The sequence below is a fragment of the Thermobia domestica genome, chromosome 1 (genome assembly GCF_964235325.1).
Source record: "Thermobia domestica chromosome 1, izTheDome1.hap1.1, whole genome shotgun sequence".
Classification (NCBI taxonomy): domain Eukaryota; kingdom Metazoa; phylum Arthropoda; class Insecta; order Zygentoma; family Lepismatidae; genus Thermobia; species Thermobia domestica.
This window is the reverse complement of record NC_137454.1, coordinates 382537319-382559245: the sequence shown is the minus strand read 5'-3', so window position 1 is coordinate 382559245 and position 21927 is coordinate 382537319. Positions and strand designations below refer to the sequence as shown.

Below are 21927 nucleotides of genomic sequence, written 5' to 3'. Positions count from 1 at the left end.
GAAATTAAAATAACGCTAATTTTTACTGGTGAGCGCAAGAGTCTTGGTCTTGCAGTTTGTGCAAGAGTCTTGCATGCAAGATAAAGACCAGGAATCCCGATGTAAGACCAAGACCAAGGAATGCAAGACCAAGACCAAGACTCTTGCGAAAGAGTCTTGCACAAGTACCAGTCGTACTTGATTTTTTTATAGAATGTAAAAAGGAAAAAAAAAATCATTACATCTTGCATTTGAATTTCTTGGCTTTAGTAAAAAGGCCACTGGAGTGAATGTGTTCCCAGTAGTTTATGCAATCAGTTTGAGTCGATCTGCCCCTGTAGCATATACGTAGCTACAGTATTTCGTTTTCTGAATCGGTTGTTCACGTTTTCTGTAGTTATACTCGTTTTCAAGCTACACAGGGGGGGCGCGGTGGCTCAGTGGTAGAGCGTTCACCTCATGCTTGGGGTCCCGGGTTCGATCCCAGCCCCCGCCAAGTGAACTTTGTGGTGGACAAACACCGTGCTCGTGGGTTTTCTCGGGGTACTCCCGTTTCCTCCCACTTTCTTCATTCCACCATTTCACTCATCTCTCATTATCACCGTCTCCTTTAGCCTAACCGGCATAACCGTGGGACGTAAAACTCAAAGATTTCATTTTTTCAAGCTACACAGGTGTCATTCTAATCAAAGCTTCTTGCACACAAAGAAATGTGTCATTGGTGCTGAATTACGGTGCATTCCTGCTATTTTTAAACAGTGAGTTTTACTCTATACATGAAACTTTCGTAAAGCGTAAGAAGAAATTTTCAAAATTAAAAACGCAAGTGGCGAACGCAAAAAAAGTAAATTTTATGCGTACTTCGAAGTTGTTGCGGGAAGTGGGGACCATTCCTATGGGTTATGCAAATTATGTAAAAAAATCGAAGAATAAAGTGGCAATAAAAATTAAAAGCAGAAACATTTCAGGACTGAAAAAAAATCTTTTATCAGTGCATAAGAACGAAGCGGCGGAACTATTTCCATCACAACAGCAGCAACTCGAAATATTGAAGATTTCTTTAAAGCTGGTTTCATTATAATCATTATTATTTTAATTTTCTCTCTCTCTTTTTGGGACAATATTGTTAAACATATCATCATCATCGTCATCATCATTATAGCTATTCTGTCATTATCGGCAGGTCCCTTGCTGCAACTGAGAAGCTTTGATGTAGGTGGTCCTCAATCAATTTTCTGTTTCAATACATTCCCTCAACTACAGACTCCTTTGCCCCTTCTCTCTCTTTCCTTCCACCATACCCCTAGCACGTCCCTGATAATACAGTTCCTCTTCAGCCAGTGTCTCAACCAGATCCTCTTCCTCCTCTTAATTACATCTAAAATTATTATTTTCTCTTCTACTTCTACTATTTCTAACACTTTCTCACTTGTTTTTCGTTCAACTCAGTAATTCTCTCTCTCTCTCTCTGTCTCTCTTTTTTTTTTAAATCCATGTCCACGTTTCGAAAGCCTCCATTTTTTTCACCGCTTTTGGGTAATGTCCATATTTCTGCTCGATAGAGTACATATTGGAATCAGTAAAACAAAATCTCAATATCTAATTGGAAGTTTGTTCAATATAAAGATTAGATAATCGGGGTTGAAAAGAAAAAAACATTTGTCTGCTTTAGAGTGTAAAAATAATTTTACAATTCATGGTATTTCAGTAATCTGTGCCGCCTTGATTTTCTTTCATGCGTCTCAAAGGTAGCTTCCCCACTTTGGGAACCACTGGAATATTGGATCTGTTAATGTATATATATATATATATATATATATATATATATATATATATATATATATATATATATATATATATAAGATTACGAAACGTTTTGGATTTATTTTATAAGTAGTGAAGCGTGGACACCCATTGAAAAAGAATAAAGATCATCTCCTATGTTGTACACTATCATCATACTTATACGAAGGTAAACTATATTACATTTAGAAGCATACGTTGTATTTCCGCTATTATTGCCGCTTTGTAGAATTTATTATCCCTTGTATCCACAGTAAAATCTACCTATGAAAACCATTTCTTAAAAGCAAGACTTGCAAGACTCTTGCAAGCAAGACCAAGACCAAGACTGGGTGTGCAATATCAAGACCAAGACCAAGGGTTACAGTGAAAGACCAAGACCAAGATTGTCTTGGTCTTGCATTTGCTCATCACTACTAATTTTACAGTAATTATGTAATATCTTCAAATAGATAAAAGATAACAGAAATATGGAACAAGAGGGAGCTAGACAATATTATTTTGCATGAGGTACCATTATCACGAGTCACGTAGTAGCTTTCCATTTGCAGCTATTTATAAACGCGAAAATAAATGCTAATTTCCTAAATGGCTGGAAATTGAAAGGAAATAAGTGTGTCGTGATAACGGTATCTGATGTAAAATAATATTGTCTAGCGAGCTCTTGTTCCACTTTTCGATTATCTTTTATCTATTTGAAGATATCACATAATTATTGTAAAATTAATGGTATTTTAATTTAGCCGTGATAGGGCCTCTTAAATACTGTACAGTAGTTTCTATTTTCAATTATCGATTCATCTTAAGGCATACTTCATTTAATTTGAGATTACATGTTATATTTAATTCTGGACTTGGTAAAATTTTGCTTGTTAAGAAGTTTGGTTTATCCGAACAAAACTTCTTCACAGGGTGTACATTGGTACATTTCTACCTGTCCTTGACATTATTGCGGTAAATCATTTTATGGTCATATTACCTGTATTATTCTAACTTGCATGTTAGACTGATTTTACCCCTTTTCATCCCGTATGTTTGACTGAATTTATTCCCAAGTAAAAGGACTATTTTATAAGAATCAAAGAAAGAGTATTGCATGGTTTCATTACAATCGGGTATATTTCGTGAAAGCTATAACGAAATAGTCATAAAGACATGTTGATGTATATGGCTTTGAATGGTAGATGTATGCTACTGCCCTGGTAAACAAAAACAGTTTATTGAGAAAGTGTAAAAATGTATGTTGAGTTAGGAACTACATTTTTCTTGGAGGGTGGGGGGAGGTCCGGACCCAGTGGACCCTTCTACACGCTAAAATACTTTTAAAACAATGCACTTACTAGTTGAGTTAAATACACACACGATAGTTGGCGAAAAACCGAGCTAATACAAACCGTCACAATTCTATAGGTAGTAAATGACATCTTTAATGTCGCCAACAATAAGAGGCCATTTTATTGTCGAAGTTTACGACCCGCTGAAACACACAAGATAGCGCATGTTCCTTCTACAACTGATTGGGACAACTAATACAAACTGCAAAGTTTTCACAATCAGATGAAACTGAGAAAGGAAAGTTTTAGACAAAAGAAAGCAATCAAAGTGATATACTACTCAGACCTCGTTACAGTCAAAACTCATAAAAGAACTCTTTAATTTTGTCTCTTTATTATTATTAATATTATTATTCAAACTGTACCTTACAATACTTAAAAAATTTTCCAGATATTTTTAGATGAAGATGCTATATTGGTGTACCGCAAGATATATGTTACCTAACCTAGATGTTATAAAATGAACAATTGTTCTTATTTGCAGAACAAAATCATACTTATTGCAAGGTGTGGCTAGTTTTGAAAGGTTAACAATATAAAATTTTGAACACCAAAGTTACGTGAGAAGTAAAATGAAATGGAATCCTTGAGTTTAACGTCCCACGATTACGCCCTTTTCAGGCTAAGAGAGAAGATGATTACGCTCTTTTTAGGCTAAGAGAGAAGATGATTACGCCCTTTTTAGGCTAAGTGAGAAGATGATTACGCCCATTTTAGGCTAAGAGAGAAGTTGATTACGCCCTTTTTAGGCTAAGAGAGATGATTACGCCCTTTTTAGGCTAAGAGAGAAGATGATTACGCCCTTTTTAGGCTAAGAGAGAAGATGAATACACCCTTTTAAGGCTAAGAGAGAAGTTGATTACGCCCTTTTTAGGCTAAGAGAGATGATTACGCCCTTTTTAGGCTAAGAGAGAAGATGATTACGCCCTTTTTAGGCTAAGAGAGAAGATGATTACGCCCTTTTTAGGCTAAGAGAGAAGATGATTACGCCCTTTTAGGCTAAGAGAGAAGATGATTACGCCCTTTTTAGGCTGAGAGAGAAGATGATTACGCCCTTTTTAGGCTAAGAGAGATGATTACGCCCTTTTTAGGCTAAGAGAGAAGATGATTACGCCCTTTTAGGCTAAGAGAGATGATTACGCCCTTTTTAGGCTAAGAGAGAAGATGATTACGCCCTTTTTAGGCTAAGAGAGAAGATGATTACGCCCTTTTTAGGCTGAGAGAGAAGTTGATTACGCCCTTTTTAGGCTAAGAGAGAAGTTGATTACGCCCTTTTTAGGCTAAGAGAGATGATTACGCCCTTTTTAGGCTAAGAGAGAAGATGATTACGCCCTTTTTAGGCTAAGAGAGAAGATGATTACGCCCTTTTAGGCTAAGAGAGAAGATGATTACGCCCTTTTTAGGCTGAGAGAGAAGATGATTACGCCCTTTTTAGGCTAAGAGAGAAGATAATTACGCCCTTTTTAGGCTAAGAGAGAAGATGAATACACCCTTTTAAGGCTAAGAGAGAAGTTGATTACGCCCTTTTTAGGCTAAGAGAGATGATTACGCCCTTTTTAGGCTAAGAGAGAAGATGATTACGCCCTTTTTAGGCTAAGAGAGAAGATGATTACGCCCTTTTTAGGCTAAGAGAGAAGATGATTACGCCCTTTTAGGCTAAGAGAGAAGATGATTACGCCCTTTTTAGGCTGAGAGAGAAGATGATTACGCCCTTTTTAGGCTAAGAGAGATGATTACGCCCTTTTTAGGCTAAGAGAGAAGATGATTACGCCCTTTTAGGCTAAGAGAGATGATTACGCCCTTTTTAGGCTAAGAGAGAAGATGATTACGCCCTTTTTAGGCTAAGAGAGAAGATGATTACGCCCTTTTTAGGCTGAGAGAGAAGTTGATTACGCCCTTTTTAGGCTAAGAGAGAAGTTGATTACGCCCTTTTTAGGCTAAGAGAGATGATTACGCCCTTTTTAGGCTAAGAGAGAAGATGATTACGCCCTTTTTAGGCTAAGAGAGAAGATGATTACGCCCTTTTAGGCTGAGAGAGAAGATGATTACGCCCTTTTTAGGCTAATAGAGAAGATAATTACGCCCTTTTTAGGCTGAGAGAGAAGTTGATTACGCCCTTTTTAGGCTAAGAGAGATGATTACGCCCTTTTTAGGCTAAGAGAGAAGATGATTACGCCCTTTTTAGGCTAAGAGAGAAGATGATTACGCCCTTTTAGGATAAGAGAGATGATTACGCCCTTTTTAGGCTAAGAGAGAAGATGATTACGCCCTTTTAGGCTAAGAGAGATGATTACGCCCTTTTTAGGCTAAGAGAGAAGATGATTACGCCCTTTTTAGGCTAAGAGAGAAGATAATTACGCCCTTTTTAGGCTAAGAGAGAAGTTGATTACGCCCTTTTTAGGCTAAGAGAGATGATTACGCCCTTTTTAGGCTAAGAGAGAAGATGATTACGCCCTTTTTAGGCTAAGAGAGAAGATGATTACGCCCTTTTAGGCTAAGAGAGATGATTACGCCCTTTTTAGGCTAAGAGAGAAGATGATTACGCCCTTTTTAGGCTAAGAGAGAAGATGATTACGCCCTTTTAGGCTAAGAGAGAAGATGATTACGCCCTTTTTAGGCTGAGAGAGAAGATGATTACGCCCTTTTTAGGCTAAGAGAGAAGATGATTACGCCCTTTTTAGGCTGAGAGAGAAGATGATTACGCCCTTTTTAGGCTAAGAGAGAAGATAATTACGCCCTTTTTAGGCTGAGAGAGAAGTTGATTACGCCCTTTTTAGGCTAAGAGAGATGATTACGCCCTTTTTAGGCTAAGAGAGAAGATGATTACGCCCTTTTTAGGCTAAGAGAGAAGATGATTACGCCCTTTTTAGGCTAAGAGAGAAGATGATTACGCCCTTTTTAGGCTAAGAGAGAAGATGATTACGCCCTTTTAGGCTAAGAGAGATGATTACGCCCTTTTTAGGCTAAGAGAGAAGATGATTACGCCCTTTTTAGGCTAAGAGAGAAGATGATTACGCCCTTTTTAGGCTAAGAGAGAAGATGATTACGCCCTTTTTAGGCTAAGAGAGAAGATGATTACGCTCTTTTTAGGCTAAGAGAGAAGATGATTACGCCCTTTTTAGGCTAAGAGAGAAGATGATTACGCCCTTTTTAGGCTAAGAGAGAAGATGATTACGCCCTTTTTAGGCTAAGAGAGAAGATGATTACGCCCTTTTTAGGCTAAGAGAGAAGTTGATTACGCCCTTTTTAGGCTAAGAGAGAAGATGATTACGTCCTTTTTAGGCTAAGAGAGAAGATGATTACGCCCTTTTAGGCTAAGAGAGAAGATGATTACGCCCTTTTAGGCTAAGAGAGATGATTACGCCCTTTTTAGGCTAAGAGAGAAGATGATTACGCCCTTTTTAGGCTGAGAGAGAAGTTGATTACGCCCTTTTTAGGCTAAGAGAGATGATTACGCCCTTTTTAGGCTAAGAGAGAAGATGGTTACGCCCTTTTTAGGCTAAGAGAGAAGATGATTACGCCCTTTTTACGCTAAGAGAGATGATTACGCCCTTTTTAGGCTAAGAGAGATGATTACGCCCTTTTTAGGCTAAGAGAGAAGATGATTACGCCCTTTTTAGGCTAAGAGAGAAGATGATTACGCCCTTTTTAGGCTAAGAGAGAAGATGATTACGCCCTTTTAGGCTAAGAGAGAAGTTGATTACGCCCTTTTTAGGCTAAGAGAGATGATTACGCCCTTTTTAGGCTGGGAGAGAAGGTGATTAAAGCCAGTGAATGATGGTGATGGAAGAATTGCTGGAATGAAAAAGTGGGAGGAAACGGGAATATCTCGAGGAAATCCACAGACACGATGTTGTGCGCCGAAATTTACTTGTGCGGGGATCGAACCAGGGACCCCACCCACTAGAAGCGCTCTACCACTGAGTCACCGTGGGCCCCCTTCAGTTATGAGAGACGTGTGTAGGTTTACAGTTTAATATAAGTTCCGAATCAAGGCTTTTTTTTTGTTATAGAACAACAAATGAAATTACCGATGAGGAGTGGACTAGTACTCCGGACACCCTTTTCTCTCTCTCTCTCTCTCTCTTTTTTTTTTTTTTAATCAGTAGACTACTGAAAACGTATCCCATCCATTTACATTTTATCGCTATATTTAAGGGTGAAAAACGTTCACACAGCTTCAGAAAACTCTGTACAAGAAGTAACATATATTATATAAATTTCCCCCCTTTGCTAGCAGTGATAACATTAAAACTCATTTCTCACTCAAAAGCCGCCACTGAAATACACGGTAATTACTGTATCTTCTGTCTTTTTCTGTACTTCTGTATCTTCTGTCAAAATAGCTGAAAAAATAATGGTTTTAATATTTTAACTTAAGTTAGCACAACTGATTAACGAATAAAAGCAAAAGTTGTCAAATATTGCTCTCGAAGTGATAAACATTCTTTCCAAATTTTTAAAATGGTGGTTCTTTTGTGTATCTTTTAGGAATGCGCAGGAGTCGAGACATGTCTCAAATTTCGACTCTACTCGACTCCAATTCGAGTCAAGATTCGAGTCGAGACACGAGTCGAGTCGAGACTGCTCGTAAAAATCTCGACTCGACTCGAATGTCTCGAAAATCTTTCTCTATCTATATTTTTAATATTATCTTGAAGAAAGTATTCACTCAGAAACAGCCTAGAAACAAATTCCAACATTTATTAGTTTAGAAAAGTACAGAACGCAAAAACTTAATAGTTAATCTTTCGAGATCAAGATTTAATTTTCAGCTTAATTCAGTTATTTAAAACTAATAATTAATGTCGTGATATTTGATTCTACTTCAAATATAATAATAATGGTAATATTTGATTATCTAGTTTGTATAAAACTATTATCCGTAGTCTATATCTAGTTTGTATAAAACTATTATGATAAAGTGAACATAATAAATTCTCTGAATGTACAATTGGCAGTCTATAGTAATTTAGCATAGTTATAACTATTGTGTTTTCATTTCTATGAACGCAATAGGGCTACATAACTTCTGAACTATTTGCTTCCCCAACTATTTTAAGGATTTAATGTGTTGCAGCATATCGCGAGTTACGGATAATATATAACGTAACATTTGTTGTACATCACATATTATGATACGAGACTATTTTACATAGTATGTTACAATAAATTGACTGCTTGGATGCCAAGAACTAGTACAGATAGGTACTTTTCACTTCTGTAGATAGGTATTTTTTAAAAGGAGTTTTGTAAACACTAAATTATAGAACAATAAACTACATACAGTAGTTATGATTTTGGTTCCCAACATAAAAGAAATATGGATTGTTCACGAGATATTGAAGTTTAACCTTCACTCCTAGATAATTTTAATTTTGAAGTTAGGCCATTTGGCATCAAAGCAGTTCACTGTAAGATAAATACACTCCTCACTTTACTCTAGTCACATAGTTATTCAGGAGCCTGGGATTTCCATCCTCTCAAATGAAAGCTGAACGATTGCTTGATACATGCTTACTACCTAGGAGTATGGTGGAGTGTTTCGAGGAACACAGGGGCAAGTTCCAATGTTCCAAATGATGTGCTAGCCCCCCAACTCGCCGGATCTGAACCCAATAGAACACATCTGGGATGTGATTGAATGTGATGTCAGAGCGCATCGCCGTCCTCCGAAAGAATTTACGGGAATTAGGTGACCCGTGTGTGCACATGTACTGCCAACTCTCTCCAGCGATCTACCAAGGATCATTACGTCCATACCAAGGCGTGTCGCCAATGTTATCCGTGCCAAAGGTAGACATATTTACAATTAGGTAGGTAGTCATAATGTTCTGGCTGATGTGCGCATATATTTTAACTCGTATATTTTGTCTCGACTCGAGTTTCGAGAAGTCTCGTCTCGAATTCGAGTCGAGTCGAGACAGAAACTGTCGAGTCAAGACAAGAGTTGAGACAAAAACATATTTTCGAGGCGAGACATCCTAACAGCAATGAGCAAACATCTCAGTTTGTGCATTATCCTAATACTAAATAATATACAGGGTTTTCATAAAGTTTGGACGGATTTAATTTGCTTATAATTTTCATAAAAATGCTCATAATGAAATCAAATAAAGTGCAAACGGTAGCGGAAGGATTAAATTTTTAGTTGGCAACACTGTTAGATAAGCGGCAACTCTGAACACGTTGAGAGAGGGAGAGGGAGGGCAAGGGTCAGTTTCTTACCAAATTCCATCCATTGTTGTTTCAATGTCGACTGTTAAAAGTAAGTTGTAAGCTGTATTGGTGTGTGTGTGTCTTTTAAAGAAACAAATAAATGAAAAACTCCTCTGAGAAGACTATTTTTTTACTGTATCAAAGATGGCGTCGGTGAAAGAGAAAGCGCAATGTGTTCTGTGGTATGCAGAGCTAAAATCACCAATTCTGGTGTGTCGAAAGTTCACCAAAGAGTTTAAAAAGCCGGCACCGACTGAGAGTGCAATCCCAAAGTGGCATGCTAAGTTCTTGGAGACAGGAAGCGTCCTGGACCGTCCTCGAAGTGGGAGGCCGCCAATATCGCCTGCAACAGTGAGCAGGGTAAGGGAAAGCATCATCAACAGCCTACAGAAGTCGATTCCTAGACGGTCCATGGAACTCGGAATTCCACAGACAACCGTGTTTAAGATAGCCAAGAAGACGATCAAGGCCAAAGGTTACAAAATCAAGATAGTCCAGGATCTGCATGATGAAGATTTGGACATCCGGTTCAACTTCTGTGACGCCATGCTCAAGCAGTTGGAACATGGCGACGTTCTCCTTTCAGCCATCATGTTCTCAGATGAGGCAACCTTCCATGTCTCCGGGAAGGTTACCTCACCTCCTGAACTGAGCTGGTGCAGATTACAGGTAAAAATTTAATCCTTCCGCTACCGTTTGCACTTTATTTGATTTCAATATGAGCATTTTTATGTAAATCATAAGCGAATTAAATCCGTCCATACTTTATGAAAACCCTGTATATGCTATCCTAATACTAAATACCATCTGTGCGGTCGCTTGTCAGAATGACGCTAATAGATGTTGCTACATGTGCTATCGCTTCTCTGCCTAACGCTAATAGATATTGCTACCTGTACTATCGCTTCTCTGCCTGACGTTAATAAATGTTGCTACATGTGCTATCGCTTGTCTGCCTAACGCTAATAGATATTGCTACCTGTACTATCGCTTCTCTGCCTGACGCTAATAGATATTGCTACCAGTGCTATCGCTTGTCTGCCCGACTCTAATAGATGTTGCTACATGTGCTATCGCTTCTCTGCTTGACGCTAATAGATATTGCTACCTGTACTATCGCTTCTCTGCCTGACGCTAATAGATATTACTACCTGGCTATCGCTTGTCTGCTTGACGCTAATAGATGTTGCTACATGTGCTATCGCTTCTCTGCCTGACGCTAATAGATATTGCTACCTGTACTATCGCTTCTCTGCCTGACGCTAATAGATGTTGCTACATGTGCTATCGCTTCTCTGCTTGATGCTAACACATATTGCTACCAGTGCTATCGCTTGTCTGCCTGACTCTAATAGGTGTTGCTACATGTGCTATCGCTTCTCTGCTTGACGCTAATAGATGTTGCTACATGTGCTATCGCTTCTCTGCCTGACGCTAATAGATATTGCTACCTGTACTATCGCTTCTCTGCCTGACGCTAATAGATGTTGCTACATGTGCTATCGCTTCTCTGCTTGATCCTAAAACACATGTTGCTACCAGTGCTATCGCTTGTCTGCCTGACTCTAATAGGTGTTGCTACATGTGCTATCGCTTCTCTGCTTGACGCTAATAGATATTGCTACCAGTGCTATCGCTTGTCTGCCTGACTCTAATAGATGTTGCTACATGTGCTATCGCTTCTCTGCCTAACGCTAATAGATATTGCTACCTGTACTATCGCTTCTCTGCCTGACGCTAATAGATGTTGCTACATGTGCTATCGCTTCTCTGCCTGACGCTAATAGATATTGCTACCTGTACTATCGCTTCTCTGCCTGACGCTAATAGATATTACTACCTGGGTATCGCTTGTCTGCTTGACGCTAATAGATGTTGCTACATGTGCTATCGCTTCTCTGCCTGACGCTAATAGATATTGCTACCTGTACTATCGCTTCTCTGCCTGACGCTAATAGATGTTGCTACATGTGCTATCGCTTCTCTGCTTGATGCTAACACATATTGCTACCAGTGCTATCGCTTGTCTGCCTGACTAATAGGTGTTGCTACATGTGCTATCGCTTCTCTGCTTGACGCTAATATATATTGCTACATGTGCTATCGCTTCTCTGCTTGACGCTAATAGATATTGCTACCAGTGCTATCGCTTCTCTGCTTGACGCTAATAGATATTGCTACATGTGCTATCACTTCTCTGCTTGACGCTAATAGATATTTCTACCAGTGTTATCGCTTGCCTGTAGGACGAAGTCGTTGAATAGTTGAATGAATATGGTATGGAGTTGTAGGTAGTTGATGGGCAAGCTCAAATAAATAAACATTTTCGTTAAATGTATAAAATCAGAGCTTTTATAGTCATGTGAGCATATGAACCGTCCTCCAATCACGTAGCACTACTGTCTAAAGCAAAAGACAGGGAGTGCGCTTGTCATTGGCCGCTGATGACTTCGGATATTGTAATATCAAGCAAAGGTCGTACAGCCGTAACTTATTGGGGAAGGTCAGGAATCTACGCTAAATTGCAATGCAGCATTAACTCCATGTAACTCATCGGAGAGGGTCAGGGATCTGCGCTAAATTGCAATGAAGCATTTTAAACCCACGTGGCTCCAGAGCAACGAAGATAAACAAGTGGGTTGTACGGGATAAACAGTCAGGCAAGCTATAAATCAAATCATAAGCGATTGAAAATTTTATATTGTCGATAGGACAGAAATTAAGCATGAAAGTTATATGATTTTATTTGTAAGTGATTATTAGTTACCTGAGATAGGAACGCCAATAGCAATGGGAATCGCCTGCGAGCATTGCACGAAGCCCCAGGTACGTGCGAAGTTCCTGGCTCTCACCCTCTCGTAGGTGTACATCTTGAGGGAGTAGTGGTAGCCTCCACAGAAGATGCCGTAGATCCACACGAAGAGAACGTAACCATTATAGCCCTGAACCAACGTTAGCGCCAGGATGGATAGTCCACACATAAACACTGCCGCCTGGCACAGATATTGACGTGCGATGCGACACTCTACGCTGTTCTGCAGGACCACCAATCCGAACGCACAGCATCCGAGGGTCCACGCCAAGCCCAGGTACGTCTGCAGAAGCATCGTCGTGTCGCCAAAGCCCTCCTGCTCAGCTTGATGTGCCTAATAAGAAAGAATACATAAACAGTAAGTACACTCACTTTTCATATTAGGCCCTATGCAGAGTAGTTATTAGCATTGTATTAAAGCTTCACTAACGCATGAAGCTTACTTTTGTATGTAGTAATACGTAAGCGAAGTTAACAACGAATTAGACCTATATCGAAAAAAAGGCAAACACAACTTTTCCGTAGGGCTGTCCAAATACAATATAAGGAATCAATATAACAGAGCATAGGACTTACTTATCTTGATTTCTCGTAAAGTGTTTGGGCAACCCTGCGAAAAAGTCGAGGGTGGCCTTTTCCAATATAAATCATTGTTAACTTCACGAACGTGTTTCTAAATTAGGAAGTTAGCATAACGTGTTAATCAAGCTCTTTAATATAACGCAAAAGCGACTCTGCACAGAGCCCATTAGGTTGTTATACTATGACACTAATAGACAAGACTCTGATCCCATAAGAGGAAATAAAAGAGGTTTTAATCAAACAGCAATGGACAAACTAATATATATATATTATTGCTCAGAGGAGAACTTACGGAGCATTTTTGGGAAGGCACTTCTTTATTTTACAGCTCCTATAAAAAGCAGGGAGGGGGAAATTGTGTTGTGAATGGCATAGGAGAAAGCCACGTTACTGTCGGTGACCAGAGTTATATATCAGTATATATACAGGGTGTTTCAAAACAACACACACAACTTTGGGAGGTGATTCCTGACGTCGAGATAAGACAAAAAGTATAGAACAATCGGAGTGCACAAATGCTTCCTATCGGCACTATGAGCAAAATTTGTCGGAAAAATGCAAAGCAGCCATAACTCGAGAACAAAATGTCGGATTGAAGTCGAATGAAGAAAATGTCCATTAGTTTTAGCTGTAGATTCCATTAATACACAAATCGATGTAATGCAAGGGCGGTGCAAGTGTCACACCAAAGAAATTGAAGAATTCCCGGGATACTTTATCAAACGTTGAGTGAGGTTAATTAACTACAATTAAATACGATATTTCCACGAACAAAGATCACAGCACATCGTCCAAAGATAGAAGACCATAGTTAGAATTCAAAAAAGAAAAAAAAAGCTATATTTGATTGATCTACTTTGTCCCAATACAGAATTGGCTATCGGAGGAAGAACTGAAATGATATGAAGTCCATAACGTTTAACTTTTATGCCATCTAGTCTAATGAAGACAGAGAGATCACTCATGGCTATATGGGTAGCGTACGTGACTTTGGCAGACGAGACCTGGCTTCGATTTCAGCCGGGAGTGCATGCAGTTCGGATTCCACGTTAAATCATATTCCAAATCTCATATAGCTTCCTATGGAAGAGATGCTAAACTCAAATCCGATCCAATAATAGAGACAGATAATAGATGAATCCATATTATTGCGAAAGAATTCGTGAAATGAGAATGTAGGAGAAAACAGGATAATTCCGAGAAAATCACAGGTACGATGTCCATCAACTTTTATGGTCTAGGATTGAACAGGTTTTGCCGAACCAGAAGTGAGTATTCTATCAGTAACCCACGGTGTTCCAGCTTTGGAGAAAGAACTATGATTCTGACAATTGTACTGGTCTACTAAATACTGTATGTGATAAACCAACGTACAAAGAATTCCGACGGTCAGAATGTGGAATTGGTAGAGTTTCCTTCGTCCGGAAACGGTAAGTACGTTTTTCTAAGACAGTTATTCTTAATGGTATGCTGTGTCTCTCCAGGGGTTGCGGGGAGCACGCTGGTTTAGTGGTAGAGCGCTTACCGCTGATACGTTGGGTCCTTAGTTCGATTCCCGGCCAAGCAAGTTTGTGGTGAACACTTCGTGTCTGCGAGTTTTGTAGGATTCTCATTTCACCCATTTTTCCATAATTAATCCACTTGCTTAGATCATCGTCTTCCTTATCTTGAAGAGCGTAATAGTGGGACGCTAAACTGAAATATTTCGTTTTCTTTTCCAAGGGTTGCTGCCAGTTTGTCGGTGGTTCACCGTAAACGTAGTTTTAATACGTTGCATTATCGTTATTATTATTTGTAAGGAAGAAGGGGTCGTACGGGGCTTGCAAATTGGGGCCATACTACTGTTGTAGGGAGGCGTGGTGGCTCAGTGGTGGAGCGTTCACCTCTGGTGCTTGTGGTCCTGGGTTCGATCCCAGCCCCCGCCAAGTGAACTTTGTGGTGGACAAACCGTGTGCCTGTATTTCCTCGGGTTTCTCCCGTTTCCTCCTATTTTCTTCATTCCACCATTTCATTCATTACTCATCATTACAGTCTCCTTTAGCCTAACCGGCATAACCGTGGGACGTAAAACTCAAAGATTTCATTTCATTTATACTGTTGTAGGTTGATTGTAAGAAATGCTAAAGTTACGAACTCAGTTCGATTTGTGAGTCTTTTAGCATTATTAGTCGTATTATGGATAACTAGTAGTTCAGACAATTTTTTATTGATGGAAGGACGAACAAAATAATTTACAATGACTACATAAAAAGGCTCATAGCCAGATGGCAAGGAATATGTAGTGGCAGAGAAGTGTGTTGAAAAATAGCATAGATAACTTCAATTCATATTTGAGAAGGTCTACACATTAACATGCGAGGATAGTTGTTAAGCACCCTTCGTATTAGCATATTTCATATTAGCAAGCGTTTTAAGAACATTTCTATAAGACTTATGTGCTCAACAACAGTGAACTAAGTTGCATCGATTGCTTCAATGAGTCAGTAACTATTCTTAACGTGTAAAATATTGAGTAAAAAGTATTTTAAATTCGAAAGAAATTAATACTCGAACTAACTAAAAGGCTCCTAACAGTAACGACGCCAAGTTTAATTTCTTGTGGGGGCAAGTGGAGGGACAGAAAAATTTTGGGAAATAGCAAATTTTTGTATACCGAATAGGAGTAATTTTATATTACTTTCCCTATATTACAATACAATATGTCTGCGGGGAGCAGTCGCCATCACCGAGGGTGGATGCTTGTCGTCCTGTTCCCCTCTCGTGTTGCCACTGATTCTTAAGTATTACACAATTCAGGGCATTGTAAACGTATTAGGGCATGAAAAGTAGGAAGGGTGGTGCGAACGAAACGTGTGTACCAAACTTCTACTAGAACTTTGGAAGAATAAGATGGAAAAGACATTGGATTTTGAGTTCAGCGTTGATTTCAGGAACGAGGCTATATGAGACGTGGACCTATTGATTAACGTGGAATCCAAAGCACATCAGCTCCCGCCGAGAATCGAACCCGGGTCTCTCACGACAAAGGTGCATACGCTAACCACTTAGCTACGAGGGAGTTCACAGAAAAGATAGTTAGGCAACATATGTAATAAAGGAAGTTAAACGGTCATATGATACGGAGTTCAATTGTGAATTAATGGAATCTACTATGAATAAAAATAATGGATTTTCTCTTTTACCCGATTTCGACCCGACATTTTGTTCTCGAGTTATAGCTTTTTTTGAATTCTTCCAACAAACTTTTGGCTAATTATAGTGCCGAAAGGAAGCATTTGTGCACCCAGGTTGGTCTATACTTTATCTAGGAATCAGGAATCATCGCCTAAACGTTGTCGCTGTAGTTTTGAAACACTCTGCATATTACGCATATATTGCACCATAGATCACAAATGGCCTTCGGGGACAAACATCATCGCTGTGACATCCCCATTATACGATATTCATTCATTCATTCACAAATGTACACTCATGTCCAAAATGATTGTTGCATATCTATAACTGTCTTCTTGTAAGAATATAATTTGATAATGATTTTGCAGGGTACTCTTAATACTGATACTATGAGTAGTTTTGAAACACTCTGCATATTACGCATATATTGCACCATAGATCACAAATGGCCTTCGGGGACAAACATCATCGCTGTGACATCCCCATTATACGATATTCATTCATTCATTCACAAATGTACACTCATGTCCAAAATGATTGTTGCATATCTATAACTGTCTTCTTGTAACAATATAATTTGATAATGATTTTGCAGGGTACTCTTAATACTGATACTATGAGTATGATCGGCAAATGTATATTTGTGGTAAATTTAATAGGAAAAGAATTATAAAAACGAAAATTAAAATGAGTAAAACAAAATGTTGCTAAATGGGCAAGAAAGTTTTATTTTCGTTTTATTGTTCTTATTTACTGCTCTTGTGACATGAAATTTGTCACATACATGTCTTTGCCGATTATACACATACTAACATTATAAGAAATACCGGGCGAATTCGTTATGAAATTATATTCCTACAACAACATATTTATAGACATGCGACAATAATTTTGGACATGAGTGTACCTTATTAGCTCTCATTTATTTCAATCAGGAATTATCTCATTTCGTTCTCATTCCAAACTTGTGTGGTCTTTAGAAGCTTATGCTTTCTCTATTGCCAGCTATAATGATAATTTCAACCCCCTCCCGAAACCATACATATTATATATATATGTTCGCGCTCAATCTGTGTTACCAGTATTTTAGATTTACTATATACTTTTCTGCTTTGTGTACTGAAAATGTTTCCGAAGCGAATCCTGAAATCTCCATTGGGCCCTACTACACAAAGTCTGTCCGGAAAGTGATGTCATACTTTTATTGTGAAACGACTATACGTTGCAGCGGGCTCTATCGAGAAAGTGTTTACTCAGTTGTTTCCGAGATCTTGTACGTAGGTGAAGGATGGCGATTTCGTAAACCTCTATTTTATCTCTTGTACAAGTCGCAATGCAGCTACCTGGCCAAATCTAACGTGGTAACGCTGCCCCAGCCACCCTACAATCCCGACTTGGCTCCCACAAATTATTTTTTGTTTTCGCATTTAAAATCCCTATGAAAGGACATCGTTACAGAACAACTAACGACGTGAAAACAGCTTGTGAAATGGCTTTAAACGCACTTGCTGAACAGGTCTCACAGGATGCCTTCGCAGATTGGAAATCCCGCTGGGAAGAATGTATCGACGCAGGAGGATAATATTTTGAAGAATTGTACTGTAACGATATTATTATTCTTATTGCTATGTAAGTAAATGTTTTTGTTTTCATACTTGTAGACTTGGTAGCATTACTTTCCGGACAGACTTTGTAGGTAGGTATCAGAATTGGTAATACCATTAAAATGGGCAGATTATTGTCGAAAACCAGGTTATTAACGCATTTAGAGAGCCGTAATACATTAGATACACTTGCTATTTTGTTAATACGTCTTTGAAAACAGAACAGTAACTTTTATTAAATGCGAAGTTCGCACGTTCGTTTCCTTGTTATGGGTTTAAATGTTCCTATTGAAGAATCTGAAACAGAAAAACTCACTTAAACGGATTGATTTGGAAATCTCTTCTGCGCCACTGTCATCTCCAAGCAATACACGAACTCCATAACCTAGAACACGCTGCGCCATCTAGCGAGTTGAGAGGCTGCAGAAAATTTTCCAAATTTTGTCAACGGGAAAGTAGTTTGCTAGTTTTATAAAGATAAATTTTATCAATTGAGGTCGTGAAACTTTTCTCCCTTCCCAACATCTCTCTTTCAATCTTATCTTCATAATCCTGTGTAGGATTCTTACAACAGAGAAATACGAAGAAAGAGAAAAAGTAGAACTTTTTACTTCTATTTAGACTATTTTCTAGTAACATTGCCTGGCTACAGTGACGATTATATTCTTTCAGCATAAAAAGAGGAAACAGATGAGGACGTTGTTTCACATCGCAGAGAGAAAAAGAAAAAGAGAAAAATATCCGTGAAGAGTTGAATAAACTGAAGTTTGTAGCTCATAAAGTGTTCCAAGGGAACATTTTATCTTCATTTCTCTTCTGTGTATTTTTCTATTTTTATTTTTTTGTTCCCGATTCTGTTTTGTTTGTGCCTCGACAAAATAAGTAAAAAAAAAAAAAAAAAAAGTGAAGTGCCCGAAAGTAGCACTGATTCTTCGAATTCAGACTGGGTTATATTCTTTGTGTGACTTGCAGCCAGCTGCGAACAATATTATTGCTAAACTATGTACACGGTGAGTTAAAAAAAAAATCTTTGCTGCTGTTGGTTGTGGATGTGTTACATACTCCAAACATGGGTGTCTGCAGCGAAGGGGAAAGGGGAGGGCCAATGCATTTCCTTTCGAAAGGGTTAGACTCTTCGAAATACATGTCAACGTTTACTTACTCTCAGTGGCGTATTTTGGATTTTGTTTCGGAGTGGGGGGGGCTGCTATGCACAATACGGGCATGCAAAGTGGGCAACTGCCCACCTGAGTTTGAGACTTAAACATATTTTAATTTATCCATAAATTGAAGTTTTAATAGCAAGAATTGCAGACTAGTCAATCTTATGTGATATGATACACACAAAAAATTAGCAGTGAATTTAACCTTTTATTCTGTTCAGAGAAGAAAAAGGAAACATCCTCTTGACCTACCTATTTCCCGGGTACTTATTCCCCCCTCTTAATTTTCTTTAGTTCAAACATTTTACCTTTCTTTATAGCTAAATGATGTAAACATTCATTTGCTATAATAACTAAAATCCCGTTATCTTGATATCCGTACAAGTTGGTGCGGAACATCAGTTTCGCTTATCAGTTCCTCTTAGTTTTGGTGTTGCTGACGACGGCCGACTTGAATCACAACTAACAACGGTCTAAAGTATGATAGGAGAAACGAAAGAAAGTAACAACTAAGAAAAAGAAACAGAAGAGTAGAATGGACGAAAAAAGGAGAAAAAAGAAGGCAGTTCTTATATGGAATGAAATTTTACGAATACAGTATTATTTCTGAAAAAAGAGCATAAGAAAATGGAAAATTAACGAAATTCTTAGAAATGGATTATTGTTGTACGGAATGTGAAAACTAACAAATTTATTTCGGGGAAGGAGGCTTGATCCCGATAGTTTCCCCTAAATACGCCACTGCGTACACTTAATTTATTTACTTCAATTAATGAAGTTATGAAATGTACGTAAATAATTACTTTTTTAAATATGAAGCTTTAATGCATGAAGATGTATGTATTTGCAACTTCGCTGAAGTGCAGGTCTTTATCTCCCGTGGAAAAAATCCTGAGGATGTTTCTGTCTACAAAGTATTCCTCAGGGGCTCTGAAACTTACAAAGTATTTCTCTGCGCAGTACAGCTAGATCCGTCTGTCTGCTGACAGATATCAGAGCAAAAATGGTAATAGATACAGAGAAACCGTCTTCTGGAATCGATTTCATCGTCCGAAAATAGGACCCATTTTCTCCCTAACTCTGTATTCAAACCGGAACTGGTAGAGATCAATGACGTCCGGTTTCAACGTTGATCACCATAATTGAAAAAAGCTCTTGTTCAAACTGTAGTGGTATTGGAGTACAGTGACACCACCTTCATTGATGCTGATATACATTTACAAAATCGTTTTCAGCGGGTGCAAGATTAAGGTTGACAACCGTCCGGTATTTTACCGGGTAGTTCGGTTTTTGACCTTGTTCAGTATCCTGTACAACATTAAAACCGGATGTTAAATGTCCGGTTTTTTTCCTCTTATAGGGTAATTTGTTCAAAGGCAGCAACCCTAAGAACTTTGTTCCTGAATAACAAGAAAATAACAACAATTTATTATTTACAATTAAAACAATTTAATCATTAATACTATTGTTATTTAGGTTATCGGGAAATAAAGGTTTTATACACTAGCCAGACATTCTCTCTGCACAATAAATCAAAATAGCAGGTAGTGGAAGTAGGCCGTTTTTACAAACATGTGTCAAAGTCGGCCTACCGATTTAAAAAAAGTTGGTTGTGCAACGATGGATCCCCTTAAATTGTACTCCAATATATATATATAATAAACAAGTGAAAAAAAAACTCTGCATGAGTATTGCATATTCCATGTACTCCACTATAAGCCATCATTAATCAACACTAACACCACATATTCCAATCGGGGCAATATCTCGCCCAAAATAGTCTTCATGGAACCAACCTTTGCAGTCATTATACTTGATCCAATCGTTCCCATGAATTGCACTGTAATAATAACCACAACACTTACGACAATGGTTTGTACTATGTTTCCTCGAGATTCCTTTCCTTCGATCTTAACAACTCTTTTGCTCCTGAGTAACTTCCTTTCTTGACTGTTCATTTCTTTCTCTTGTTTTCTCTATGTATACAAGGGATAGCAACTCTTCAAAAGATGTACATCTGCGTTTTATCATGTGCCCAGCAGTATCAAGACGGGGTACCTCCATTAAATCTGCAAACCGCACCATGCTTGCATTTCCATTCGTTGTCCCTCGAGATGTTGAAGGTATGGGTTTGAAGCTGGGGGTTGAGACAGATGAGTTAGGCCTAGGTTTGGCTGGAGATTGAACAAGGCTAACATCGGCATTGGGACAAGTGGATGGAATGGTGGAGGAGGCTGTAATATCGTCTGCAGTAGCCCTAGGTCCGTCAGTGCAATCAGCAATGTTGAAGTAATGTGGTGAAAGGTCTACATAAAACACAATACAAGAACACAGCATACAAAAGCAACATACAATACAGCAAAAATACAGTTTCCACACTACGAAAGTGTGACTTACGCTAATTTGGACAGTTTTGTTTCTGGTCGCCAGTGCATGCTCCCGACTAAATCATCTAATGGCAGCTAATTACATGTTTATGCAATGTGCATTCATGAAAATGGAACACGGAGGCGAGCCCTGTAACTCTTGTATTGCATATCATTGCAAGACACATATTTATTAATCTAAATTCACGACATATTTAACTAGCATAACAATATTTGTGGGGAACGTCTTACCCTACATGGCTTATGCACAGAAGTGTCCGCCTTACCTTAACGCCTATCACGCAGTGAAAACAATAAAGGACACGCTTGTACGTTATTGCATTCAAACCAGAAACCACCGTTGTGTGCTCAAAACCTCATCTAATACTCCTATACACCTGACTTTTATATAACTACGTATTGGCTTGTTTACCTCGTTTCTCATTAAGCAGAGAGTTATTTCAGTCATTTTGGTAGTGGTAATTTTTATCCCTTACACTTTATATTTAGGAGTAGGCCTATGCAGCTGGATGCTTCCTTTTACCAACATGGTGCTCATGTTACTTAAGGTTGGTTTAAAGGGACAAGTTTTGCCGATAGGTGTCACTACAGTCTTCGTATCACATGTATTTTTTAAAATTTTACGAAAATTCACGATTTCTTTTACAAATTTCAACCTACAGATTTCTAATTTTTAGAGAAGGAACTTCATAACCTATCGAAGACAACAATCCGTGCCGATTTTTTTATTTAGAAATTTCTTCATTGTTGGAACAGTTTCATTTTTAAAGGTTTCGATATCCATTTCAACAATCAAGCCATTGCTACAAAGAAGAAAATTCTAAATAAAAAATCGACACGGATTGTTGTCTTCGATAGGTTAAGAAGTTC

General features: G+C 38.5%; 1 protein-coding gene across 1 annotated transcript in view; it reads right to left on the bottom strand.

Annotated features, from left to right (window-relative positions):
* The window catches only part of LOC145664646 (monocarboxylate transporter 2-like), a 204534-nt gene that overhangs the window by 28636 nt on the left and 153971 nt on the right, over nt 1-21927 (bottom strand). The window contains exon 5 of the mRNA XM_081731484.1: nt 12103-12481. Within this exon, the coding sequence (XP_081587610.1) occupies nt 12103-12481 (379 nt within the window). The remainder of the gene's footprint in view (nt 1-12102; nt 12482-21927) is intronic.